Source organism: Apodemus sylvaticus, chromosome 16 (assembly GCF_947179515.1).
Source record: "Apodemus sylvaticus chromosome 16, mApoSyl1.1, whole genome shotgun sequence".
In the NCBI taxonomy this organism is placed as follows: domain Eukaryota; kingdom Metazoa; phylum Chordata; class Mammalia; order Rodentia; family Muridae; genus Apodemus; species Apodemus sylvaticus.
In genome coordinates, this window is record NC_067487.1 from 55,948,192 (window position 1) to 55,968,144 (window position 19,953).

Genomic DNA, 19,953 nt, shown 5'->3' on the forward strand with positions numbered 1-19,953 from the left:
GCAGTGTAGGGAAGGGTGTGGGCGTGACTTCTGTGCAACCTGAGCAGAGAGGAGGGTACAGTGAGGGACTTCCTAGGACTGCCCGAGTCAACCAGGGAAAGTCAGTTTGGGTGCTGCATAAGGGAAAAACTGGGAAAGCTCTCCAGACTGCAAGGCCAAGTGTATGCATCTGATTTTATGGCCATAAATTTGCCCACGGCCACAAGTGTACTTCCCAATCTGGTGATGTGTTAGATGTATTAAGTGCACCACAGCAAGGTACTCAGAAACAGCTTGGTGCTCAGTGCTTTATGGCATAATACATTAACTTGTTGGTATTAGGGAATGCTAGATGTTAAGCTACTCTACACTGATAACCATGAAATTAAAATGTAAGAAACACTTAAATCTACTGACATGTCATTGAAAATTCTTATTTATATACAAATTTCATTATTATACAAAGGCTTTCATGATGCTACCTCCAAGTCATCAATTTTAAAAAGTACAGAATGAAAATTTCAATTTAAAAATGTTCACAGTGTTACTAAGATCTGTGACCAAAGTGAAAGAAGAAATACCAACACTGATTATCCATGAAGCCAGAAGTTCAGTGTGAAACTCACTCTAAAACCATTTCAGAAAAAATAAATATATATGCAAACATTCATAAAAACTGCCATAATACGGATATATGCAAGCATCATATACACTAGATATAATAAAGATCACTTTTAATGAGGATTTTGCTGTTAATGCACAAAAATCTCTGTGTTTGAGGTATCACCTAAGACATGCCAATGTGGCACATTTGTCAATCAACCCAGGATCTACCCTAATAAACTTGACCAGCACAGAATCTCCCTGCCAGACTTTCTAGTAAGCTAAATGATTATTTTAAAAAAAGGGATATTTTAGTTGTTATTAAAAACATGGGAGGTAAGTGCCAGAAACAAGTATTTCATAAAACAAGGGCACTGTTATACTTTCATTATTATCTTCCTGTAGATCCCGTTCATTTAAAAACTTACTACTTAACAGTAAAGCAGTTTTATCCTCAGTGATGTTATTTAAAAAGTCTAGAGATTTAAAACAACAGCGAAGACCCTTTCTTTATACATTACAGAGTACAGAAAGCTGCTCAGAATCAAGAGCAAATCACTACCGCCAAGGCAGCTCTCCCACTGGAAGGCGGACGTGACGCAGGAGCAGCTGTGTAGATTATTCCTTTGATTGCAGTAAAGCCACGTGCTAATTAACAAGAGACAGCACCGGCCTAAGACACCGAGACACAAATAGCTAAAATGGTGTGCTTCGTTTGTACACATATCTATGCTTGAGGCACAGCTGTCAAGTAAGGAGATGGGTTTAATACAGATGGGCAGAGAGATAAGGGCCCCAATAGGTGACAAATGTCTTTATGGAGGAGGCAGGGGCTTTCTGTGGAGTGTAATTATATAGCAATTCCAAGGAAGGCTCAATATTTAAAAACACCGAATTCTTCTATTTCCTGAGTTAGGCCCAAGACTCTGTTACTTTTTGGTGACTTCAGAACGGTCAGGGGAAGAACGCTTTTCCTTTTTTCTCTTCTTTTTTTCCTTTTTGTGATGCTTCCCTTTTTTTGATTTGCTCTTTTTTTCCTTTTTCTTTTCTTTTTTCTGATATTTCTGCTTCTTTTGTTTTGCGGAGTCCTCTTCAGTGGTGCTGGAGTAAGACCTAGGGGCAAGAACAGGCTGTGACTGGCACTGCAGTTAGGGCTGGAGACATCAACTGTGTAGGATCTGAGCTGCCTCAAGTCTTGGGAGGGGAAGAGTGAGCCCAGATACTAAAACACTGCCTTCTATTCTCAATAAGTGAGCATTCAATTTTCTCTGCTTGGTCTCAGAAACTGGTAAATTCATTCTGTTCAACACTAGAGAATTGAGGTATTTTCTGGGGCCACCATGGGCTTGCATACTGTGCTGCCTGCCTTTCAGAATCTTACAGGGGAAACCGAAACGGAGTTCACTGACCTCACACACACAGCCCACTCGTGTATGTAATAACTTGTTAGCATGTTCTCTTAAGTCACAAAAGGATGCAATTATGGCTCAATAGAAAAAGGATCCTAATTGTTCCTCAGAATGAATGGATAAGAGCTAAAAATTAACAAAATAAAAGCACTTCTGCAATTCCTGTGATTTTTCATGATAATGAACTTGATCCTCCTACTTGCAGAGGCATAGAAATGAGCACTTGTATTTCCAAGTGAGTTTTATTAGTTACAGAAAGGGGACTTTTAAAATGAATACTTGCATGTAGGTGAATGGGGATCATTTATCATTATATTTTTTTAATATTTTAACATGAAATTGACAGGGAACACCCATAGAATTTCCTTCCCTGATGTGGGCAGGCGGAGTTAGGGTGGGGATTAAAAAAAAAGAAGTCATCTTTTTAGATCTCATGTAAAGTACAACATTTTACCTATGTCTAAACCGAGAAAATATATGTGACAGCACGGAAGCTGAGTTAACTTAAAATGCAGTAGGCATCTTAAAAGTTAGTTCATATGAGTAATATTATACGGACTGAGCAGGTTGTATTTATATGTTTAGGAGTTTATTATCTATCTATCTATTTACATAAAAATATAAATATTTGAAAGTTTTGAAAAGAAGCCATAGATTTGAGAGCAAGTGGAGGGGTATATGGGAAGGTGAAGGGGGATACTGTGCAATTAAGATGTGTGGTTTGTATATGCTTGGCCCAGGGACTGGCACTATTAGGAGGTGTGGCCTTGTTAGATTAGGTGTGTCACTGTGGACATGGGCATGGGCTTTAAGACCTTTGTCCCAGCTGTCTGGAAGCCAGTCTTCTGCTAGATGCCTTCTGAACAAGAGGTAGAACTCTCAGCACCTCCTGCCCCATGCCTGCCTGGATGCTGCCATGCTCCCACCTTGATGATAATGAACTGAACCTCTGAACCTGTAAACCAGCCCCAATTAAATGTTGTCCTTACAAGAGTTGCCTTGGTCATGGAGTCTGTTCACAGCAATGAAACTCTAACTAAGACATATGTCTTAATTTAAAAACTTTTTAAAAGTTAGCTCAGCAATCTAAATATCAGGACTATAACCCAAACTAAGAAACATCAGGACAGATACAGGAGCAAAAGTGAATTCATAAGCCTGCAGGGTTCAGAGATCCTTGTCCCTAGGAGTGGCTTGCGTGAGCCCCTATCCCCAAGCTTCCCCTCACTTTCTTCTTTTTATCTTGCTGGTCTACTTATTTGCACACAGATAGCTTCTTCTATGCCTGTGCATTTTTTCCTTAGTTTTTTGGTCCTGGATTATCAGGTTTAAGGCAAAACTAGGTTTGAGCACAGCACACCATTAGGTGGTTATCTCTACATGCATGAAGAAGTTTGGGTTTCAGGGTCTAAGGACACACACACACACACACACACATATGTGATGTGTGTGTGTCTATTAAATTCCATAATACATTAATTAATTAGTTTATTAGTCATGGCAATGATAGGAGAATATGGATATTTAGAATCCAATTTCAAAATGAGCACAAACTATTTATGAAAAATTTAGATGTGTATCCAATTAAGATCAGCTCTTGTTATAAAGGCGACATCCAGAATACAAATGTATAAAAGGGAAGGGGTGTGGCCACTGCTCAGAACCTCAGCTTCCTCCAGAGAACATGTGACCGAGCGATAACGTCATTTCTGACTCCTACTTTCTAACGCAGAGGACTTTCCTATTTCACTAAACTATCTCATTCTCATAAAGAAAACACTAATAGTAAATTGACTGGACTCTATAAAAAATAAAATCTATAATCCTTCCTGGATTAACAACTTCCGGTTTTCTTCTCCATCAAGTAAACAATCCATTAAAATGTACCTTTTCCTCTTTTTTTTCAGTTTAATTTTCTCCCTGCTTTTTTCCTTTTTCTTTTCCTCTTCTTCATTTATTCCTGTAAGGAAGAAGGTAGGGAGAAGAAAATCAGGTCACTGTGAGTCTATGTCCTAGAATGCTGTCTGTATGCATGCACAGATTTAGTTTATAGTTAGAAGGACAAAGACAACAAAAACACAGACATGCAGATAGATATACTCACATACATAAAAGTAAATAAATGCTTAAAAAAATCTTTCTGAAAATCTCAAACCCAATGAGTTTAATATTTATAATCCTCTCATTTTAAATAAGTAAAAAATATATTTTAGTTCTATATACTAGCATGTCCTCTAACATGAAGTTTACAAGCACACAACTTCATGTTTACCCCATTATAGCAACAAGGTTTTTGTGCACAAGACTGCACAAAATGAGAGATGCTTCTTTTATAGTCAACTGCAGCGGGATTGTGTTTTGTTTTGGAGTAGTATAAAAGCTTCTTATATTATTTTTTTAATGATTTTAAATGGTATTTTTACTTATGTGACTGTGTATCTTGCAGGCCTCATGTGTGTAGGTGCTGTGCAGCCAGGAGTGGGGATGATCCCCTGCAGCGGGACTTGCAAGCAGGTGTGAGCTTCCTGAGGTGGGCGTTGAACTCAGTTTCCCTGGAACCACAGCAAGTTCTCTTAACTGTGGAGCCATCTCTCCAACCCCACGTTGGAAGACCTTGGTGAGAGTATGTCCAAAAGCAGAAAAGAAATTCCTGGGGCGAATATATTGTCAGTCTTAGAATGCTTGCCTGCCTATGCCTAGGATTCTTTGTGTACTTAACATTGCTAGTAAGTTTCCGATTGTCTAACTCTCTGGTATTTGTCAGTGGGCCCTGGATCCAATGTCTGTGTTACACCAATGTAACAGGCAACAGCTGAGGAAAAAGCAAAACACCAACTGTGGACTCGGACCAACTCGCCTCCCGGTCTCATAACTGATTACTAATCTTACGGCAATGACTTCCATCAAAGCTGACGTTCTCACCTAAGCCGTAGCCCTCGCATGCACTAAGAAAGACACCTCTGTGATGAGCACAGTTACGTAAGTAAGCGCCCTGTGAGTCACAAGGGGACAATGGACAGAAGCCACGGCTTACTTTTCTCCTGCAGAGCCTGCAGCTTGTTCAGCTCCTCGTTCTCTTCATCACTGTCCTCACTGCTTGTGCTGCTGACGTCCAACACAATGTCCCTTTTGGGATCTACCCGGAGAAAATTGCGGCACTCGAAAGTCAGATGACCAGCTAAATAAAGAAGACGAGAGAGGAGAAGAAAGAAACCATATCTGTGCTCTCTGCTCAGGTACTCACGGCAGGCCACCGAGTACGAGCGCAGTAAGGACACCAAAGCCTGATTGTATTCTGTGGTGGGTGTGGGTGGGTTAGTACCATTCCCTATGTTTTTGTGGGAATACACTCTTCCAACAGAACTTCTCCCTGCTTCATTGAAACTTCTAATTCAAGAAGCACTGTGGGGGCACTTGCCATGCAGTTCAGAATTTTGAATCACTGTTTTCTCTTCCGATAAGCACAGATTATTTTACATTATTTAGATCAGGGTAACTAACAACATACTCTCAGGCATGAAACTTTGTATTTTATCCCATCCCCCACAGCTTTCCCCTCAGCTTGAGTGCTAACTCACATGGTTACATCTTTCATCTAAGTAAAGTTGCCGTAACCTGTAAGTATCAACACAACTAAAAATACCTCTTTAAAGGATTCAAAAATTAATATTTAAATTCTGCTATCAGTTTTCTTAAATTTCTTCTAGTGAGGAAGTTTCAATATTTGTTCACTGTGATGGTTATCGCTGATTTGATCTTGAAAGGATCGAGGCTCATCTGAGGACATGCCTCCTGCACACTCTGAGGGTTTAGATTAGGTTAGTTGGAGAGGGAAGACCCACCCTATACGTGGGCAGCAGCATGCCTTGGGCCGGCTCCTGGACTGAACACAAAGGACACAGTGTGGCCAGCAAGATGGTTCAGTGGGTAAAGCCATTTGCTACTACTGAGCCCGAGGACGTGAGTTCCATCCCTGTGACCCACATGGTGGGAGAAGAGAACAAATTCCTCAAGATTTCCCTTGATGGTCACATGTTGCCATGGCAACCTCAGCAACGATTTTCCTGCCTGTGGGTACAGTGTGAGCAGCTGCCCCAAGTACCTGCTGCCATGACTTCTCTGCCATGATGAACTATACCTCTAAACTGTGGGCCTAAAGAAACTCTTCTTCCTGTAAGTATGCTTCCTGTTTGGGACTCTGTCACAGCAACCAGACAGTTAACCAGGGAAAGCATTTACTGTGTATTTAGAATTCACTATTACAAATCCCATTACAGGAACTAACAGAACTACTGTCTGCATCATGTCATCCATATGTTAACATTTTGTCACACTCATCTGGATTATTTTAAGGGAAATGTTTGCAGGTATGTGAGCATGCAGGCACATATACATACACACACAGAAGAGAGATAGAGATTTGTGGTTTTATTAAACCTTTTGGAAGTTCTGCCTCAGTCCCATCGCATTCCTTCTTCTAAAGTAATTACAGAGCTGGGATTACAGGTGTGGGTCACTATGCCTGTGGTTTATATGGTGCTCTGGACTGAACTTATAACTTTCTGCATGCTAGGCAAATGATCTACTAACCAAGCTATTGCATCAGCCTCTAGAAGACTGCCCTTCTAATAGTAATTTCTTGGCACTGGAGCAATAGTTCCTGTCTCAGTGTGGACTGCACAGTTCATCCCTTACATGACAAGGTAAAGGTCTGGTTTCCGAGTGCTTATTGCTCATTTCCTTCTAATTACTATTTTGTAGATTCTCAAACATAAGCGGTCTTATTAATTTCTCTAAATGGTTAAGTGAAAATTTCCTAATTTCTGTCTCACAGGTAGGGCAGGGATCCTGGCTTTATGTAAGAGGCTGCTCTAGGCACCCTGCCACCGCCAGGGCTCTAGAGCTTAATCGCACAGCCCTGATGGCATCCAGTCAGGGTGTGACTCACTGTGCTGGGCATGCACCCCCTGCTTTCTCTTTAAGACCCTTCGCTTCCCAGCAGTGAGGTGGGCCGCCTTTCTTCTTTTGAGCTAGGTTTCTTGGTTTGGTTCTATCATTATCACATTATTTCCCTCCAGTGCACTGTACTTAGCACAGAAAAGAGGGTTTTGCACTGTAGCCTTTGGGACCAGAATTTCTGACACAATCTTAGCCAAGTTAGCGTTATATCCAAATGCCTGGCACTGAAATCAACATGTAAGACAAATGCTTAGGAGTCCCCACAATTGGTCTGGCTCCGAGTTAATGACAGTGACATGGTAAATTACCTGTGACACTGCAATGGAGTTTTGTTTTTGTCTGTTGCTGTGGTTTTTCTTATTGGGTTTAAGTGAAAGATGCTTAGGATATCATTGTGTCTCCAACCATTTATCTCCTTGTGGCTTCTTTTCTAAATAGACTCAGATGATGGACGGTAAAGAGTTATTAGATCGTAAGGGGCTGGGGAGTTAGCTCAGCGACAAAGCACTTGCCAGGCAAGTGTGAGGACCAGAGTTTGGATCCCTACAACACTATAGCCCCTGTTAAGAAAACAAAAAGGTCAGGTGGGCATGATGTAGTCCCCTGACACACACAGACAGGGGATCCCTGGGCCAAGCTGGCTAAGTAGAGTAACCAAATCATCAAACTCCATTAGTGAGAGGCCAGGTTCAGTATGACACAGTCCAAATGTGGGTTGTACCTTCCCGTACATTGTCAGAATGCAATACAGAGGAAAAGGATGACAGCCGCACAGAACTTCTCTCTCTGCCTCCGGTCTGCAGTGAGGTGAGCACACACATCCTCCATCTCACTCTGCCTTAAGGGGGCCCAGAGACAACAGACCAGACCATGATAGTTAGAAGCCCAGGAGACCATGAGCTAAAGAGAAGCAATGCGTCCCATTCAGGCATTCTGTCACAATGACCACAGAAAAGGAAATGCGATGGCTAACTGGATCCTGAGTGCCCAGTCTCTCACTCAGGGGGAGGCCAGCAGCCAGCTGAAGCAAGTGCCCTCTACACGAGAAGCAATAGCACAGGCCCTCGTTGTGCATCATATGCAAAACCAAACTCAGAGGACCAACAGACCGAAAATGTACGAGTCCAAACCCCAAGATTTCAGAATAAAGCATAGGGTAAATCTTCACCATTCTGGATTTGTCAAGACTCTTAAATGTGATGCCAAAAGCATAAAGCACCAAAAGAAAACTTAGTTTTATCAAACTTAAAATAGACTTCCAGCTATAGTGTACTTACATATAATAAATAAATCTTTAAAGAAAAAAGGGGGGGGGGTGTACTGGAGAGATGGCTCAGCAGTTAAGAGCACTGACTGCTCTTCTAAAGGTGCTGAGTTCAAATCCTGGCAACCACATGGTGGCTCACAACCATCCATAATGAGATCTGATGGGCCTCTTTTGGAGTGTCTGAAGACAGCTACAGTGTGCTTACATATATTAAATAAAGAAAAAAATTGCAAACATTACCAGGGAAAGGGAAAAATAACTTAGAAAGAATGAGAAAAATACTTATAAGCCATAAATCTGATAGTGTTATGTCTGCTAACTGCACATAAGGAACAACTAAAACTCAACGAAAATATGAAGTAGTCTTTAAAAAAAAAAAAAAAAAAGACAAGACAAATATCTTCAGAAAAATACAAGTGGCCAAAAAGCATATAAGCAGTTGTTCCAAATTATTACCAAAATAACAATGAAATATAAGTTCGCATCTATCAGTATGGCTATGTTCTACTTACAACGCTTCCCACAGCAAATGTGCAGGTAACTTTGGTCCACACCAACAACCACTAGTTCTTTACCCTCTGGACAATGAGTATTATAGAATTAAATCTGTCCCTAAATTCTTGTGTGTTTGTATGTCTGTGTGTATGGAGCATGTATTTGCACCAAGTTGTGCATATAGGGGTCAGAGGGCGACTGTGCTGAGTCAGGTCTTTCCTTCTGCTTTTAAATGCATTGCGGGGACGATCAGATTGTAAGGCTTCTACTAAGACATCTTGCTGGCCCAGTTTGGACACCTTCCAGGCTTAGTGCAGCCTGGGTTCAGTTTCATAATGTTCACCAACCTCAGATGTCAATCACAAATCTAGCCTACTCACACAGACTGGCCAACTATAAAGTCACAGGGTTCCCAAAACTTCCTCAAATCTGATAATTTGCGATAATGGTTCACTGAGTGAAAGGAAGCAGGTACCTTACCATTTGCACTTTATTATGAAGTACTCAGCTCACAAGCAGCTAAATGGCAATAACTGGGTGTGTCTGTGAGAAGTGGCCTCATTCTGGGTGTGCCACCTCCCCAGACCCTCAGTATATTTATCAGCCCCAAAGCACTTAGAACCCTGTAGTTTAGGGTTGTCTATGGATTTCCATCGTACAGGCATTGCTAGTTAAATTGCTGATTACAAGTGATTGATGTCACCTGTATGAACATTCCCATCCCTGAAGGGCTGGTTTCAACCTTCTAAATATCCATGTGGTCCTCTAGCAATTAGTGTCCACATTGAGTTCACTAAGAGTCATGAGAAGACACCCCAATTGGCTGGAAAACATTTGCTATAAGGAACAACAGGTGCCACTATTAGCTTTTTCACTTGGGAAATCTGAGGATTTTCACCCCATCTGGTTCTGGAACTAGGGACAATGGCCAAACATTCTTATCAACACCCATTTATAAATGTCATCAAATTGGAAAAGTAATAAATGCTAATGTGGGAACATGGGAAGTTTTTTTTTTTTTTTAATTTACTAGTAGTAAGAAATATAAAGTATAGCCAGTGTGGAAAAGTTTAGGTGGTTTCTCAAAAAGTCCACAAGACAATTCCATATTTCCACTCCTAAGAATATTTCTACAGAAATCAAACATATATATATTCACATACATACACCTATCTATCTACCGGTCTATCTATCTGTCTGTCTGTCTGTCTATCTATCTACACACACACACACACACACACACACACATACACTGAGAGAGGTTAAGATTTTACATTTGATACACGTGGTTTGAATAGGAATGGCCCTGGTAGACTCTGTTTGAATGCCTGACTCACATGGAGTGCCACTATTAGGAGGTGTGGCCTTGCTGGAGTAGGTGTGGAGGAAGGTGTCTTAGTGGGGGAGGAGTTTGAGGTCTTAGACTCTCAAGTCAGTTCTCTCCTTCTGCTGCATTCAGATAGAGATGTGGAATTCTTGGCTCCTCCTCCAGCACCAGGTCAGCATGCACACTGACATGCTTTTCATGGTGAGGACAATGGACTAAACCCCTGAAACCTGTCGGGCAGTCCCAATTAAATATTTTATGTATAAGAGTTGCCTTGGTCATAGTGCCCCAATTAAATGCTTTCCTTTCTGAGCTGCTGTTTGGTCCTCATGGGGGTCTCCCAACAACCGGAGCAGTGACTGTCCCTGAGTCTGCTGCCTGCCTGCCTGCGGACCCCCCACCACTAAATGGACCACCTGCCTTGGCTGGCCTCAGTGGGAGGCTAAACAAAAGGGGAAGGTGGAATGGAGGAAGACCTGCATGAGGGGATACTGGGAGGAGAGGAAGGGCTGATATTGAGTTGCTAAGTAAGTAAATAAATAAATTTAATTATAAAAAAGAGTTGCTGTGGTCATGGTGTCTCTTCACAACAACAGAAACCCTCACTAAGGCAATATATTTTACCACTAGAGAGTAAGAAAACAGAGAGCACCACACACCATGAAACCTGGTAATAAGAGCTCCACTTCCCGACCCTGTAGCGGAAGACCCCATGCCTTAGTTTTCTAACATGCAACATTCACAGCCTACAAACATTGATGACCTACTGTGGCTGGCCAATGACCTGAAGTCACTACTCAACACAAGCACATTTAGCATTCACAGCAACCTCTAGGTTAGGTACTTGTGGTGGTTTAAATAGGCTTGGCCCTAGGGAGTGACACTCTTAGGAGGTGTGGCCTTGAAGAAGTGAGTCACAATGGGGGTGGGATTTGAGGTCTCTCAGGCCCCTACCAGTGCAAGATAGCCTCCTCCTGGCTGCCTTTGGATCAAGATTTAGAATTCTTGGCTCCCAAACCACCATGTCTGCCTACACGTTGTCATGCTTCCTGACATGATCATGGATTGAACTTCTGAAACTGTAACCCAGCCCCAATGAAATATTTTTTTGTATAAGACTTGCCCTGTTCATGTGTCTCTTCACAGCAATAAAACCCTATCAAGACAGTACTATAACTGTCATTTTGCAGAAAGAAAACCAAAGAACAGAATGGGAAAGGCATGTATGTGCCAACTACTACACATCTAGTTAACTACTGCATCTAGTTAACTACTGCATCTAGTTAACTACTGCACATCTAGTTAACTACTGCACATCTAGTTAACTACTGCATCTAGTTAACTACTGCATCTAGTTAACTACTGCACATCTAGTTAACTACTGCATCTAGTTAACTACTGCATCTAATTAACTACTGCATCTAGTTAACTACTGCACATCTAGTCAAGTGCTGAGGTGTGTGCCCCAGTCATTGTTCCCAGGACCACCAGAGGGACTATTCATAAAGATGAAGATAGGAAACTTCTGCAGAGTTTAATTGTAGTCTGTGGTATCTATTAGTAAGTTATTTTTTTAATAACAAAGTTCATAAATCAATTTCGTGGTATTCTTTGGAATCTTTGTTAGCAAATAATCCTTTAATGAACTGGAATATCCTAACAGTTCAGTGTAGTCGGCACGATGTCAGTCGGCTTTAGAGGCAGCAGTGCTTCCAGGATAACTATTTATTGGTGAGGACTGAAGAGCTGCTGGGCCTAACCTCCAGGAATGCGGTTTACAGAATAAAATCACATTTGTGATACAGTATGCAATTACACAGGATTGGCTGTACCTTCTAGTTCTACTAGAGTAATCCACTGGCCTCAGCATTGAACTCAATAGGTTTCTGCCCATGAGCAGAAATTCTGAGACCAATCAAACCCTTATACAAAGGGATACATTCAGGAAACATTAAAATCACTTCAATGCCTTTACATCTTCATCTAGTATTTGGAAAGAGAAATAATAGGAGTGTGTGTGTGTGTGTGTGTGTGTGTATAACTGTGTATGTGTTATATATATACATATGTTTGTAAATATATTGTACATACACACATACATGTATATATACACTTGCACATATGTATCTTATATATATGTAAAACATTATAAACATTATAAGCATTTTACACTTTTTAAGATTTACTTATTCTATTTTTTATATATGGGTGTCTGGCCTGCCTGCATGTATATATATGTACCATGTGCACACCTGTGGAAGCCAGAAAACAATGCTCCCTCTCTGGAAGTAGAGTTTCAGATGGCTCTGAGTTACCACATGGGTGTTGGGAATCAAACCCTTATCCTCTAAAAGACAAGTGCTCCGAACTGGCCTAGCCACCTCTTCAGCACCACCTATTCTTCTTTATACATAATCTTTTACTTTCATATTTTCAATTATTTTAGTTCTATTTCCTCCAAACAGTCTACAGCTGACCCCCAACATTTCAGAGCATCTTATTAGCTAGTTACCACATAGGGAGTCCAATACAAACCCTGGGAAGGGCTCAGGTCCACCCACAGAGCTGCTGAGGTCAGGATGCTGAGTCACCCAGCCCCCAGGAAGCAAAGGACCCTGAACACAAGCACAGTGGACACAATGTTGCTCTTGAGTCACCCAGCCCCCAGGAAGCAAAGGACCCTGAACACAAGCACAGTGGACACAATGTTGCTCTTCAGCACACTTACGGTAGCCACATTTTCTGCAGCCTGCTCGGACATTGTCCTTGTTGCAACCTGAAATACAATTGGAGAACATTTGGGGAAATACATGTAAGTGAGAATAAGGACTTTGTCATATGATAAAAAACTAAGATAACCTTTTCTACTAAAATTCCTGGAAAAAAAAATCTCTAATCTTAGCAACACTACTCTGTTATTCTGATGAACAGTCAACTTACTGAAAGTGAATTTATCTGAATCATTTGACCAATATTTCAAGAACATATTTTTTTTTCTAATTCAATAGGAACCCGGCATTATAATTGAGAACTTAAACATTTTAGGAATCCAACAACATGGGGTAAGAGACTGTAGGATACTATGGCTTAATGTTGAAATGTAATTAACATTATTTTGTGTGTGTGTGTGTGTGTACACGTTAAGGTGCAACTAATGTTTATTTATTTATTTATTTTTTTGTCTTTCAGAAAAAAAAATCCCAACTTTCTCAAAGAAATTGGTAAAATTCCATCACTGTAATTCTAAGGTATCATTACAAAAAAAAAAATCACTTAAATTCAGCACTTGAACTTTGAGACATGAAAACAAGGTAGTTACATATCCCAATTTGATAAAAGTTTACAAATATTCACAATATTTCTGTGAGTCAGTACATAGAGAAGGTGTTGACGATATAAACACTAGGAATGAAAGAAAACTGATCTTTTATAACTGTGATAATATGCACAGCTAAGAAGAGGATTTTTTTTTTGTTGTTTAAAAAATTTTTTTATTCGATATATTTTTTATTTACATTTCAAATGATTTCCCCTTTTCTAGCCCCCCCACTCCCCGAAAGTCCCGTAAGCCCCCTTCTCTCCCCCTGTCCTCCCACCCACCCCTTCCCACTTCCCCGTTCTGGTTTTGCTGAATACTAAGAAGAGGATTTTTATTACTTCAATGTACAATTCAGCAGCATGGAGAAGAGTTGAAATGATGTACGGTAATCAATTACTGTCCTCCTCTGGATGATTTTTGTCAAGAAGAGTAACCCCACCCACCAAACATATGCATGTTTCTCAAATCTCAGCCACTCTAGTCTACTTTCTATTAGTCTGTCAGAACACACTATTCCTAAGTCTGACACAATGTTTTCAAGAATCATGCATAGGATAGCATGCACCACAATGTATTCTTTTTTGTGGCTGAATACTCCATTGAATGTTACAATGAATTTTATCTTCTACCAGTGGCTTCTGTGAAGCAACGAAAGGCCCATGGAGCATCAATCCACTCTCTGGTGAAAGAGATGTCACTTTCTAAATCCTTCAAATGGAGTTCCCAATGTCAGACTATATAGTAAGTGTAGAGAACAGATAGAAAACATCAGTAATTGTAAATGGAAATAATTCTTAAACTATTCCTTTACTATGAAAAAACTGAAACTCTAGTTATTTCTTCCTACTTCTAGTTTTGGGGGAAAATACAGTCAATGAGCTGCTTGTAAACACATCTTACAACACTGTATGTGTAAACAGCTCTGCTGCTGCTGACAACCTCAGAGAACAGTATGAGAACGTGCCCCTGATGTCGGAGAACATAGCATGAGGACATAGCATGCCCCCGATGTTGGAGCCTTCTAGGAAATCCCACAGCACAAGGTTTGTAATATTTCCCCACCGTCAGCTAGCCTTGGAGTGACAGCTAGCCTGAGTGACAGCTAGAACCTTTCTGGTATCACTCATCACCCTGTGATACCTTCCTAAGTACTCACTAGTTGTAGTTCTTCTGAAGCCGGCTTTCACCTCAAATTCTATTGTCACTTTCAAGTATCTGCATTTAAATCAGAAACAGGCATCCCTGCTGAAGTTTTTGAGTATTGTGTATTGGTCTCTTCCCTTTAGACTCCCTGTCTCTACTTTGCCCTATGAGAACTCATATGCCACAGTTAGCAGGATTCATTGTGGAATAAAACTGGATTAATCTAATCTAAGGCTTCTCCATTATGAAAATAACTGCACATTGACAAAAAAAAAAAAAAAAAAAAAAAAAAAGCTCAGAGAATATGGGTCAGTGTTAAGTTTGTTTCCATAGAAACCACAGATGTTGAATAAACTGCTTCATGCACCATTATTACTTCTGCAAGAGACTAACAGTGACAGGTGCAAAACTGCTTCACCTCAGCCTGTGCTAGAACTGAACTCATTACAAGAGGGACTGATAGGAACTCTTTCTTCAAGCCCTTCATAGTTTTAGAAGGAACATGAAATTTCCCTTAGGCTATCGTAACAGAGACAAAACTTTTTATGACAAAACAACTAACCCAAATCTCCCTATGAGCTATATCCTCATGGACCTTTGGCTGAATTAAGATCCCAGTGTCATTTGTAGTTATTTCCATGCTTCCCAATGAAAAGTTTCTACATGGGCCTTTGAGACCAAGACAAAAGAGACCCGAAAAAAGTGCTATAATCATAGCTTACTCACTAGTTTCTGTGGTTCAGACAAGAACTCTAGCTAGGGCAGTGGCACTGAGAAACCCTTGTGAACCTGATTAGCAAAGCAGCACTGTGGAGCCCCTTCCTCAGCAGACATTCCCTCTCCTTCCCACGTATAGACGCCCCAAATCAATGAGAGCTTAACTGGGGAGCCCAGGTTCCCACAAACCTTGGGCATATATTCTACTATCTGATGAAGCCAATTCAAGACTTCTAGCACTGGACTGTGGTTGTCATGAATGAGCTATAAATCCTGGAAATGGGTGTAACTCTGAGCTGGTATTAGAAAAGTCATACACATGCATGAATCATGTCGGAATCACCATGAATTCATCGTTCTAGATTCCCTAGGGTAGTGTGCACTAGCTGTACAGCAGGACAGACTGTGCTGGCCAACATGAGAAACAACATATAGTTTTGCTCACAAGCATAAAAAAGAGTGGGAGACAACAGAAACTCTAAGGCAGGTGTGCAACGGTCTCCAAGTAAGAACAGAACACCAATAATGGAGAGACGACACACACAGCACAGTGGAAGAGCACCTGAGAGGCCAGGAAAGAGCTGAAGAAGCCAGGGGCTTTGGGTTTGGGTTTTTATTTTTGTTTTATTTTATTTTGTTGGTGTGTGTGTGTGTGTGTGTGTGTGTGTGTGTGATTGGAGAATGCATAAGAAGGTCAGGAAAAGGTAGAAAAGAATTGGTCATGCTCAGGCTACACACATCATTCCTGCAGGGAAGGGGACTTTAATATCTTAGAAACCTGAAGAAATTCAAGATACTGTCCCCCTAGTTATGGGGACAAGGAAAGAACCCATGAAAGGTTAATTGACTTAAAGAGAATTACAAAATCCACAGATTGCTGCCCCTCAGGAATGGTAGAACCAGACATGATTCATGAACATTATTCCAGCAGCCTGTGAGAGAGAGAGAAGTTACCTACAGTATGACTGAGGAATGAGGAAAGTTGGCTGTGGTGTTACTTCCCACTTGTTATTACGGAGACACTGCAACAATATGCTGAAGGGATGTGAGACTGGGATGCTGGCTTAGCCATTTCATCCTCTACCTCGGCTATACAGACAGAGCACGGTCAGCTTCTGCACCGTCCTTCTAACACACGCTGCCACTTGGACCAGGTCAGCTCTTGATGGAGAACGCTGACTTACTGATACAACTTCAACAGCTAAGCTAGACGGAACAACTGTGAATGAGCAAAGAAATGTTCCAAAGAAAGTAAACTTCACTGAATCCTATGCTCAATGCCATTTGTCAAATGACTAAGTGTCTAAGATTTTTTTTCCCTCAGATCTTCAGTGTCTCATTGTTACCTACATAATGGTTTAAGCTGGCATACAATGCCGCTGGCGGAACGGCAGTGGTAGCACGTGACCACTGAAGCAGACAGGGCTGGTGGCTTGTGAAAAGCAGCCTCATTACTCTATAGTTATACCTTATAATAACCAGGAGCAGAATCACCCCAAGCTGAATCCATCACACCTAAAATAAAAGAGCACGACACAATACTTGTCCTTCTTGATGATCACCTCAATGGAGCTCCATTTTCCTTCCATGCAGCGTCTGGATCGATCATCCAAGAAATTATCTTAACACCTTCTTCTGTGTCTGCATTTTCTAAAGCAGTTGCATTGTGCGTTTGTGCCACCTGTCAAGCCTATTATCTTGATTTTTTTTTTTTTTTTTTGGTGGGCTTAAACAGTTTATGTAAGTCGTTCCATCTGGCTTAATGACACAATTTATTATTATGCTTTGAAACATTATTTTGAATTGAAAGGTTAAGATACATATATATATATTAACACTGGTCTCAAGTTTAAGAGCATCTCAAACAAAGCTAGAAGGAAAGTCGCTGTTTGTCCCTTTTCTAAAGGAGCACATTCTCATTCCTAAAGTTTTATGGTGCGTTCATACCAGAGTGCCTGCTCAAATCATGCAACAATGACGGCAGGCCAACTCTGGGGGCAACTGTGTGACACAGAGGTCACCAGAGCCTCTCAAAATGTCTAGGCAAGTACCATGCAGGCTCATCGTTCTCTTCTATCCCCTTAAATGCTGCTATTCCTAGGCTCTGGTCAGGTCTTCCCTTTACATTACTCACTGTGTCCATCAAGTCCCTCACGCTTTATCCCTGTATTCCTATTAAGTGTTGATTTTGACCTCTTGCCTGGTATCTGTTTATTCCCATGCTGTTTATTGGCCATTTCCATTCCTGTGTCAGATCAACCTCAACACAAGCTCCAGACCAACCTCATCGACGTTTCTCAACTCTGATCTTGAGGGATATCTTCCCAGTTATGAGGCTCCTCAATGAGCTAATATCAAGAACCAGGTTAACCTCATTTTCCACCCACATGAAAACAATCCTTAGTGATTCTACCACGACCAACACACTTCCAAGTTAGCTGCTTCTCTTAATGAGACCACATCCTCAATGTTAACATAACTTACCAGAATTACCCATAAGTACCAACAATGTCTCTAAGTTAACTAACTCTCAGGTCATAGTATCCTAAAACGTAATTTTTCTTAAATCCGTGAAGTGGTTTCCTACTGTCTATTAACATCCCAACGCTTTGTTTTTGCTCCTAAGGTTCTTCAGTCGCAGGAAATTTATTGTGCCATGGATATGTTGGAGAATGCATTTGCATGCATGGTGGTGACAGGCTCTGATAACCTACATTAGCTCTTGTAATAGGCAAGTTACTTGATTTCTCCATCTGTGAGTGAGACTAACAACAGCTTTCTCACAGCAGTGGTTATTAAAGGAAGAAAAATTACAATGTTTGACATAGTATCAGATGCATGGGCTACTTAGTAAAAGGTTGATACTTTGATTCATCTTTTTAGTTAATTTCACCTTTCTTTCAGGTTAGCTGATAGTTAGTCAAAGCAGGGATCTTTCATTTCCTCTTCTACTTCCTCTTCCTTTCTGGTTTTTTGTGTGTGTGTGTTTGTTTGTTTTTGTTTTTTTCTGAGACAGGGTTTCTCTGTATAGCCCTGACTGTCCTGGAACTCACTCTGTAGACCAGGCTGGCCTCAAACTCAGAAATCTGCCTGCCTCTGCCTCCCAAGTGCCTAAGGGCTGGGATTAAAGGCGTGTGCTACCACCAACGAACATTTTTTTTTAAGGTTCCTTTTTTTTTTTTTAAAGATTTATTATATGTAAGTATACTGTAACTGTCTTCAGACACCAGAAGAGGGCGTCAGATCTCGTTACAGATGTTTGGGAGCCACCATGTGGTTGCTGGGATTTGAACTCAGGACCTTCGGAAGAGCAGTCAGTGCTCTTAACTGCTAAGCCATCTCTCCAGACTTCCTCTTTCTGTATCCTGCTCCCCCTCCCTGCAGGTTCCCTGCCCTCTCACATTTCGTTAGCTCTCATCTGGAACGTCCTTTTGTACTCTCTGTATCCAATAGGTAACTTATCTAATAAGTTGTCTTGTTTTTGCTTGCCGCAATAGTTCTACTTTCTGTAAATTCCTCCCTTTCCCTGCTAAGGCAGCAAGGGTGCCCATCATGTTCACTGCAACACACTCAATAAAGAATGTCCAGTCATCTCTCTTCTCACAGCTCCTGGAGTGCTCCTCTGCAGAAGTTAGGAGAGCAGCCCCACCCCAAGCCTGCAACTGCTATCTCCAGCATAAAGTTCCGAAAAGGCTGTTGCAGAACAAAGACGGACCCAACAGTAGCCGGAAGGGGCAGTTTTAAGCAAAGCTGCGGCTTCATAAATATTTTCAGGGTCTTTCCTACAGTACTATGCATTGTGAATCTGAGATGTGAGGCGGGTATATCTCTTAAAAACACTGGCCAGATAATAGGGTTTTGCACAAACATTCTGACAAAGCCGGCTCGGGGAAGTTTTTGCGGCTCTCCAGTAAACTGGAGCAGCAAATAAAAACAATCCCCGGAGTTCAGTTTGCCGTTTGTTTCTAGGTTAGAAACCACTAAACACAAAAGTGGAACCTACAAAGAATTTTAGATATAATTCAAGAAAGCACCTTCTTGAAACTGATAGGTAAACTGAGGCCCAGAAGGGCACAGCAACCGGCCTACAGCCACACTGTAACTACAGGCTGGAAGAGCTAGAACAAACCCCAGGTGCGCTTCTTGACCAGGTGATTTTCAGTATAAGGTGTAGTAGAGCCACCTGGATTCGGCAAACGTTCGCATTTCGAATTTTATTTTGAAATCCTGTGAAAGTTACAGTCTTCTGGGCAACTTGTTCCCTTAGGCCTCATTGTCACCAAGTCCCTTGTCCCTCTTACAATTCACTTTCCCTCTGATCGTGTGCAGTTTGGGCTTGCCCAAGAATGACAGAGATGATCTTTCCCTGTCTTTCCCACCCCTCTTTGAACTTGTACTGTAAACTTCTTCACGTAAACCACACAATTCTAAATTTCTAGGCCTTCGCTTGAATCCCCAAGTACTCGCTGCCACCCCCGTGCCCTGGACTCTCCTGCTCGCTTCATTCCTCTGGAGTGAGGGAGCCCTGCGGTTGATCTTCACCTGGGACTGCCATGATGCAGGTTGAGTGGGATCGCCGGAGTCCTGAGCTTTCGAGATCGCGTTAGGTTCAGGTCCGTTGCGAGGACAACGCGCTCTCAGCGGGATCTCTCCCACCCGGCCACTGTAACTTCACACGGCCGGGGAAGGCCGGATGCACATCCAGGGTTGGCGGAACTAAGTGGCTGCGGATGCA

The 19,953-nt window shown here is 41.5% G+C and overlaps 1 protein-coding gene across 1 annotated transcript; it reads right to left on the bottom strand.

The window, feature by feature from the left end:
• Positions 1 to 696: 696 nt before the first annotated feature.
• On the bottom strand, positions 697 to 19,945 carry Srek1ip1 (SREK1 interacting protein 1). The gene is made up of 5 exons (XM_052159397.1): positions 19,761 to 19,945; positions 12,768 to 12,815; positions 5,026 to 5,169; positions 3,879 to 3,951; positions 697 to 1,695 (listed from the first exon to the last, which is right to left on the bottom strand). The coding sequence occupies exons 1-5, from the start codon at positions 19,771 to 19,773 to the stop codon at positions 1,512 to 1,514; spliced, it is 462 nt and encodes a 153-aa protein (XP_052015357.1). The 5' UTR covers positions 19,774 to 19,945; the 3' UTR covers positions 697 to 1,511.
• Positions 19,946 to 19,953: the final 8 nt, after the last annotated feature.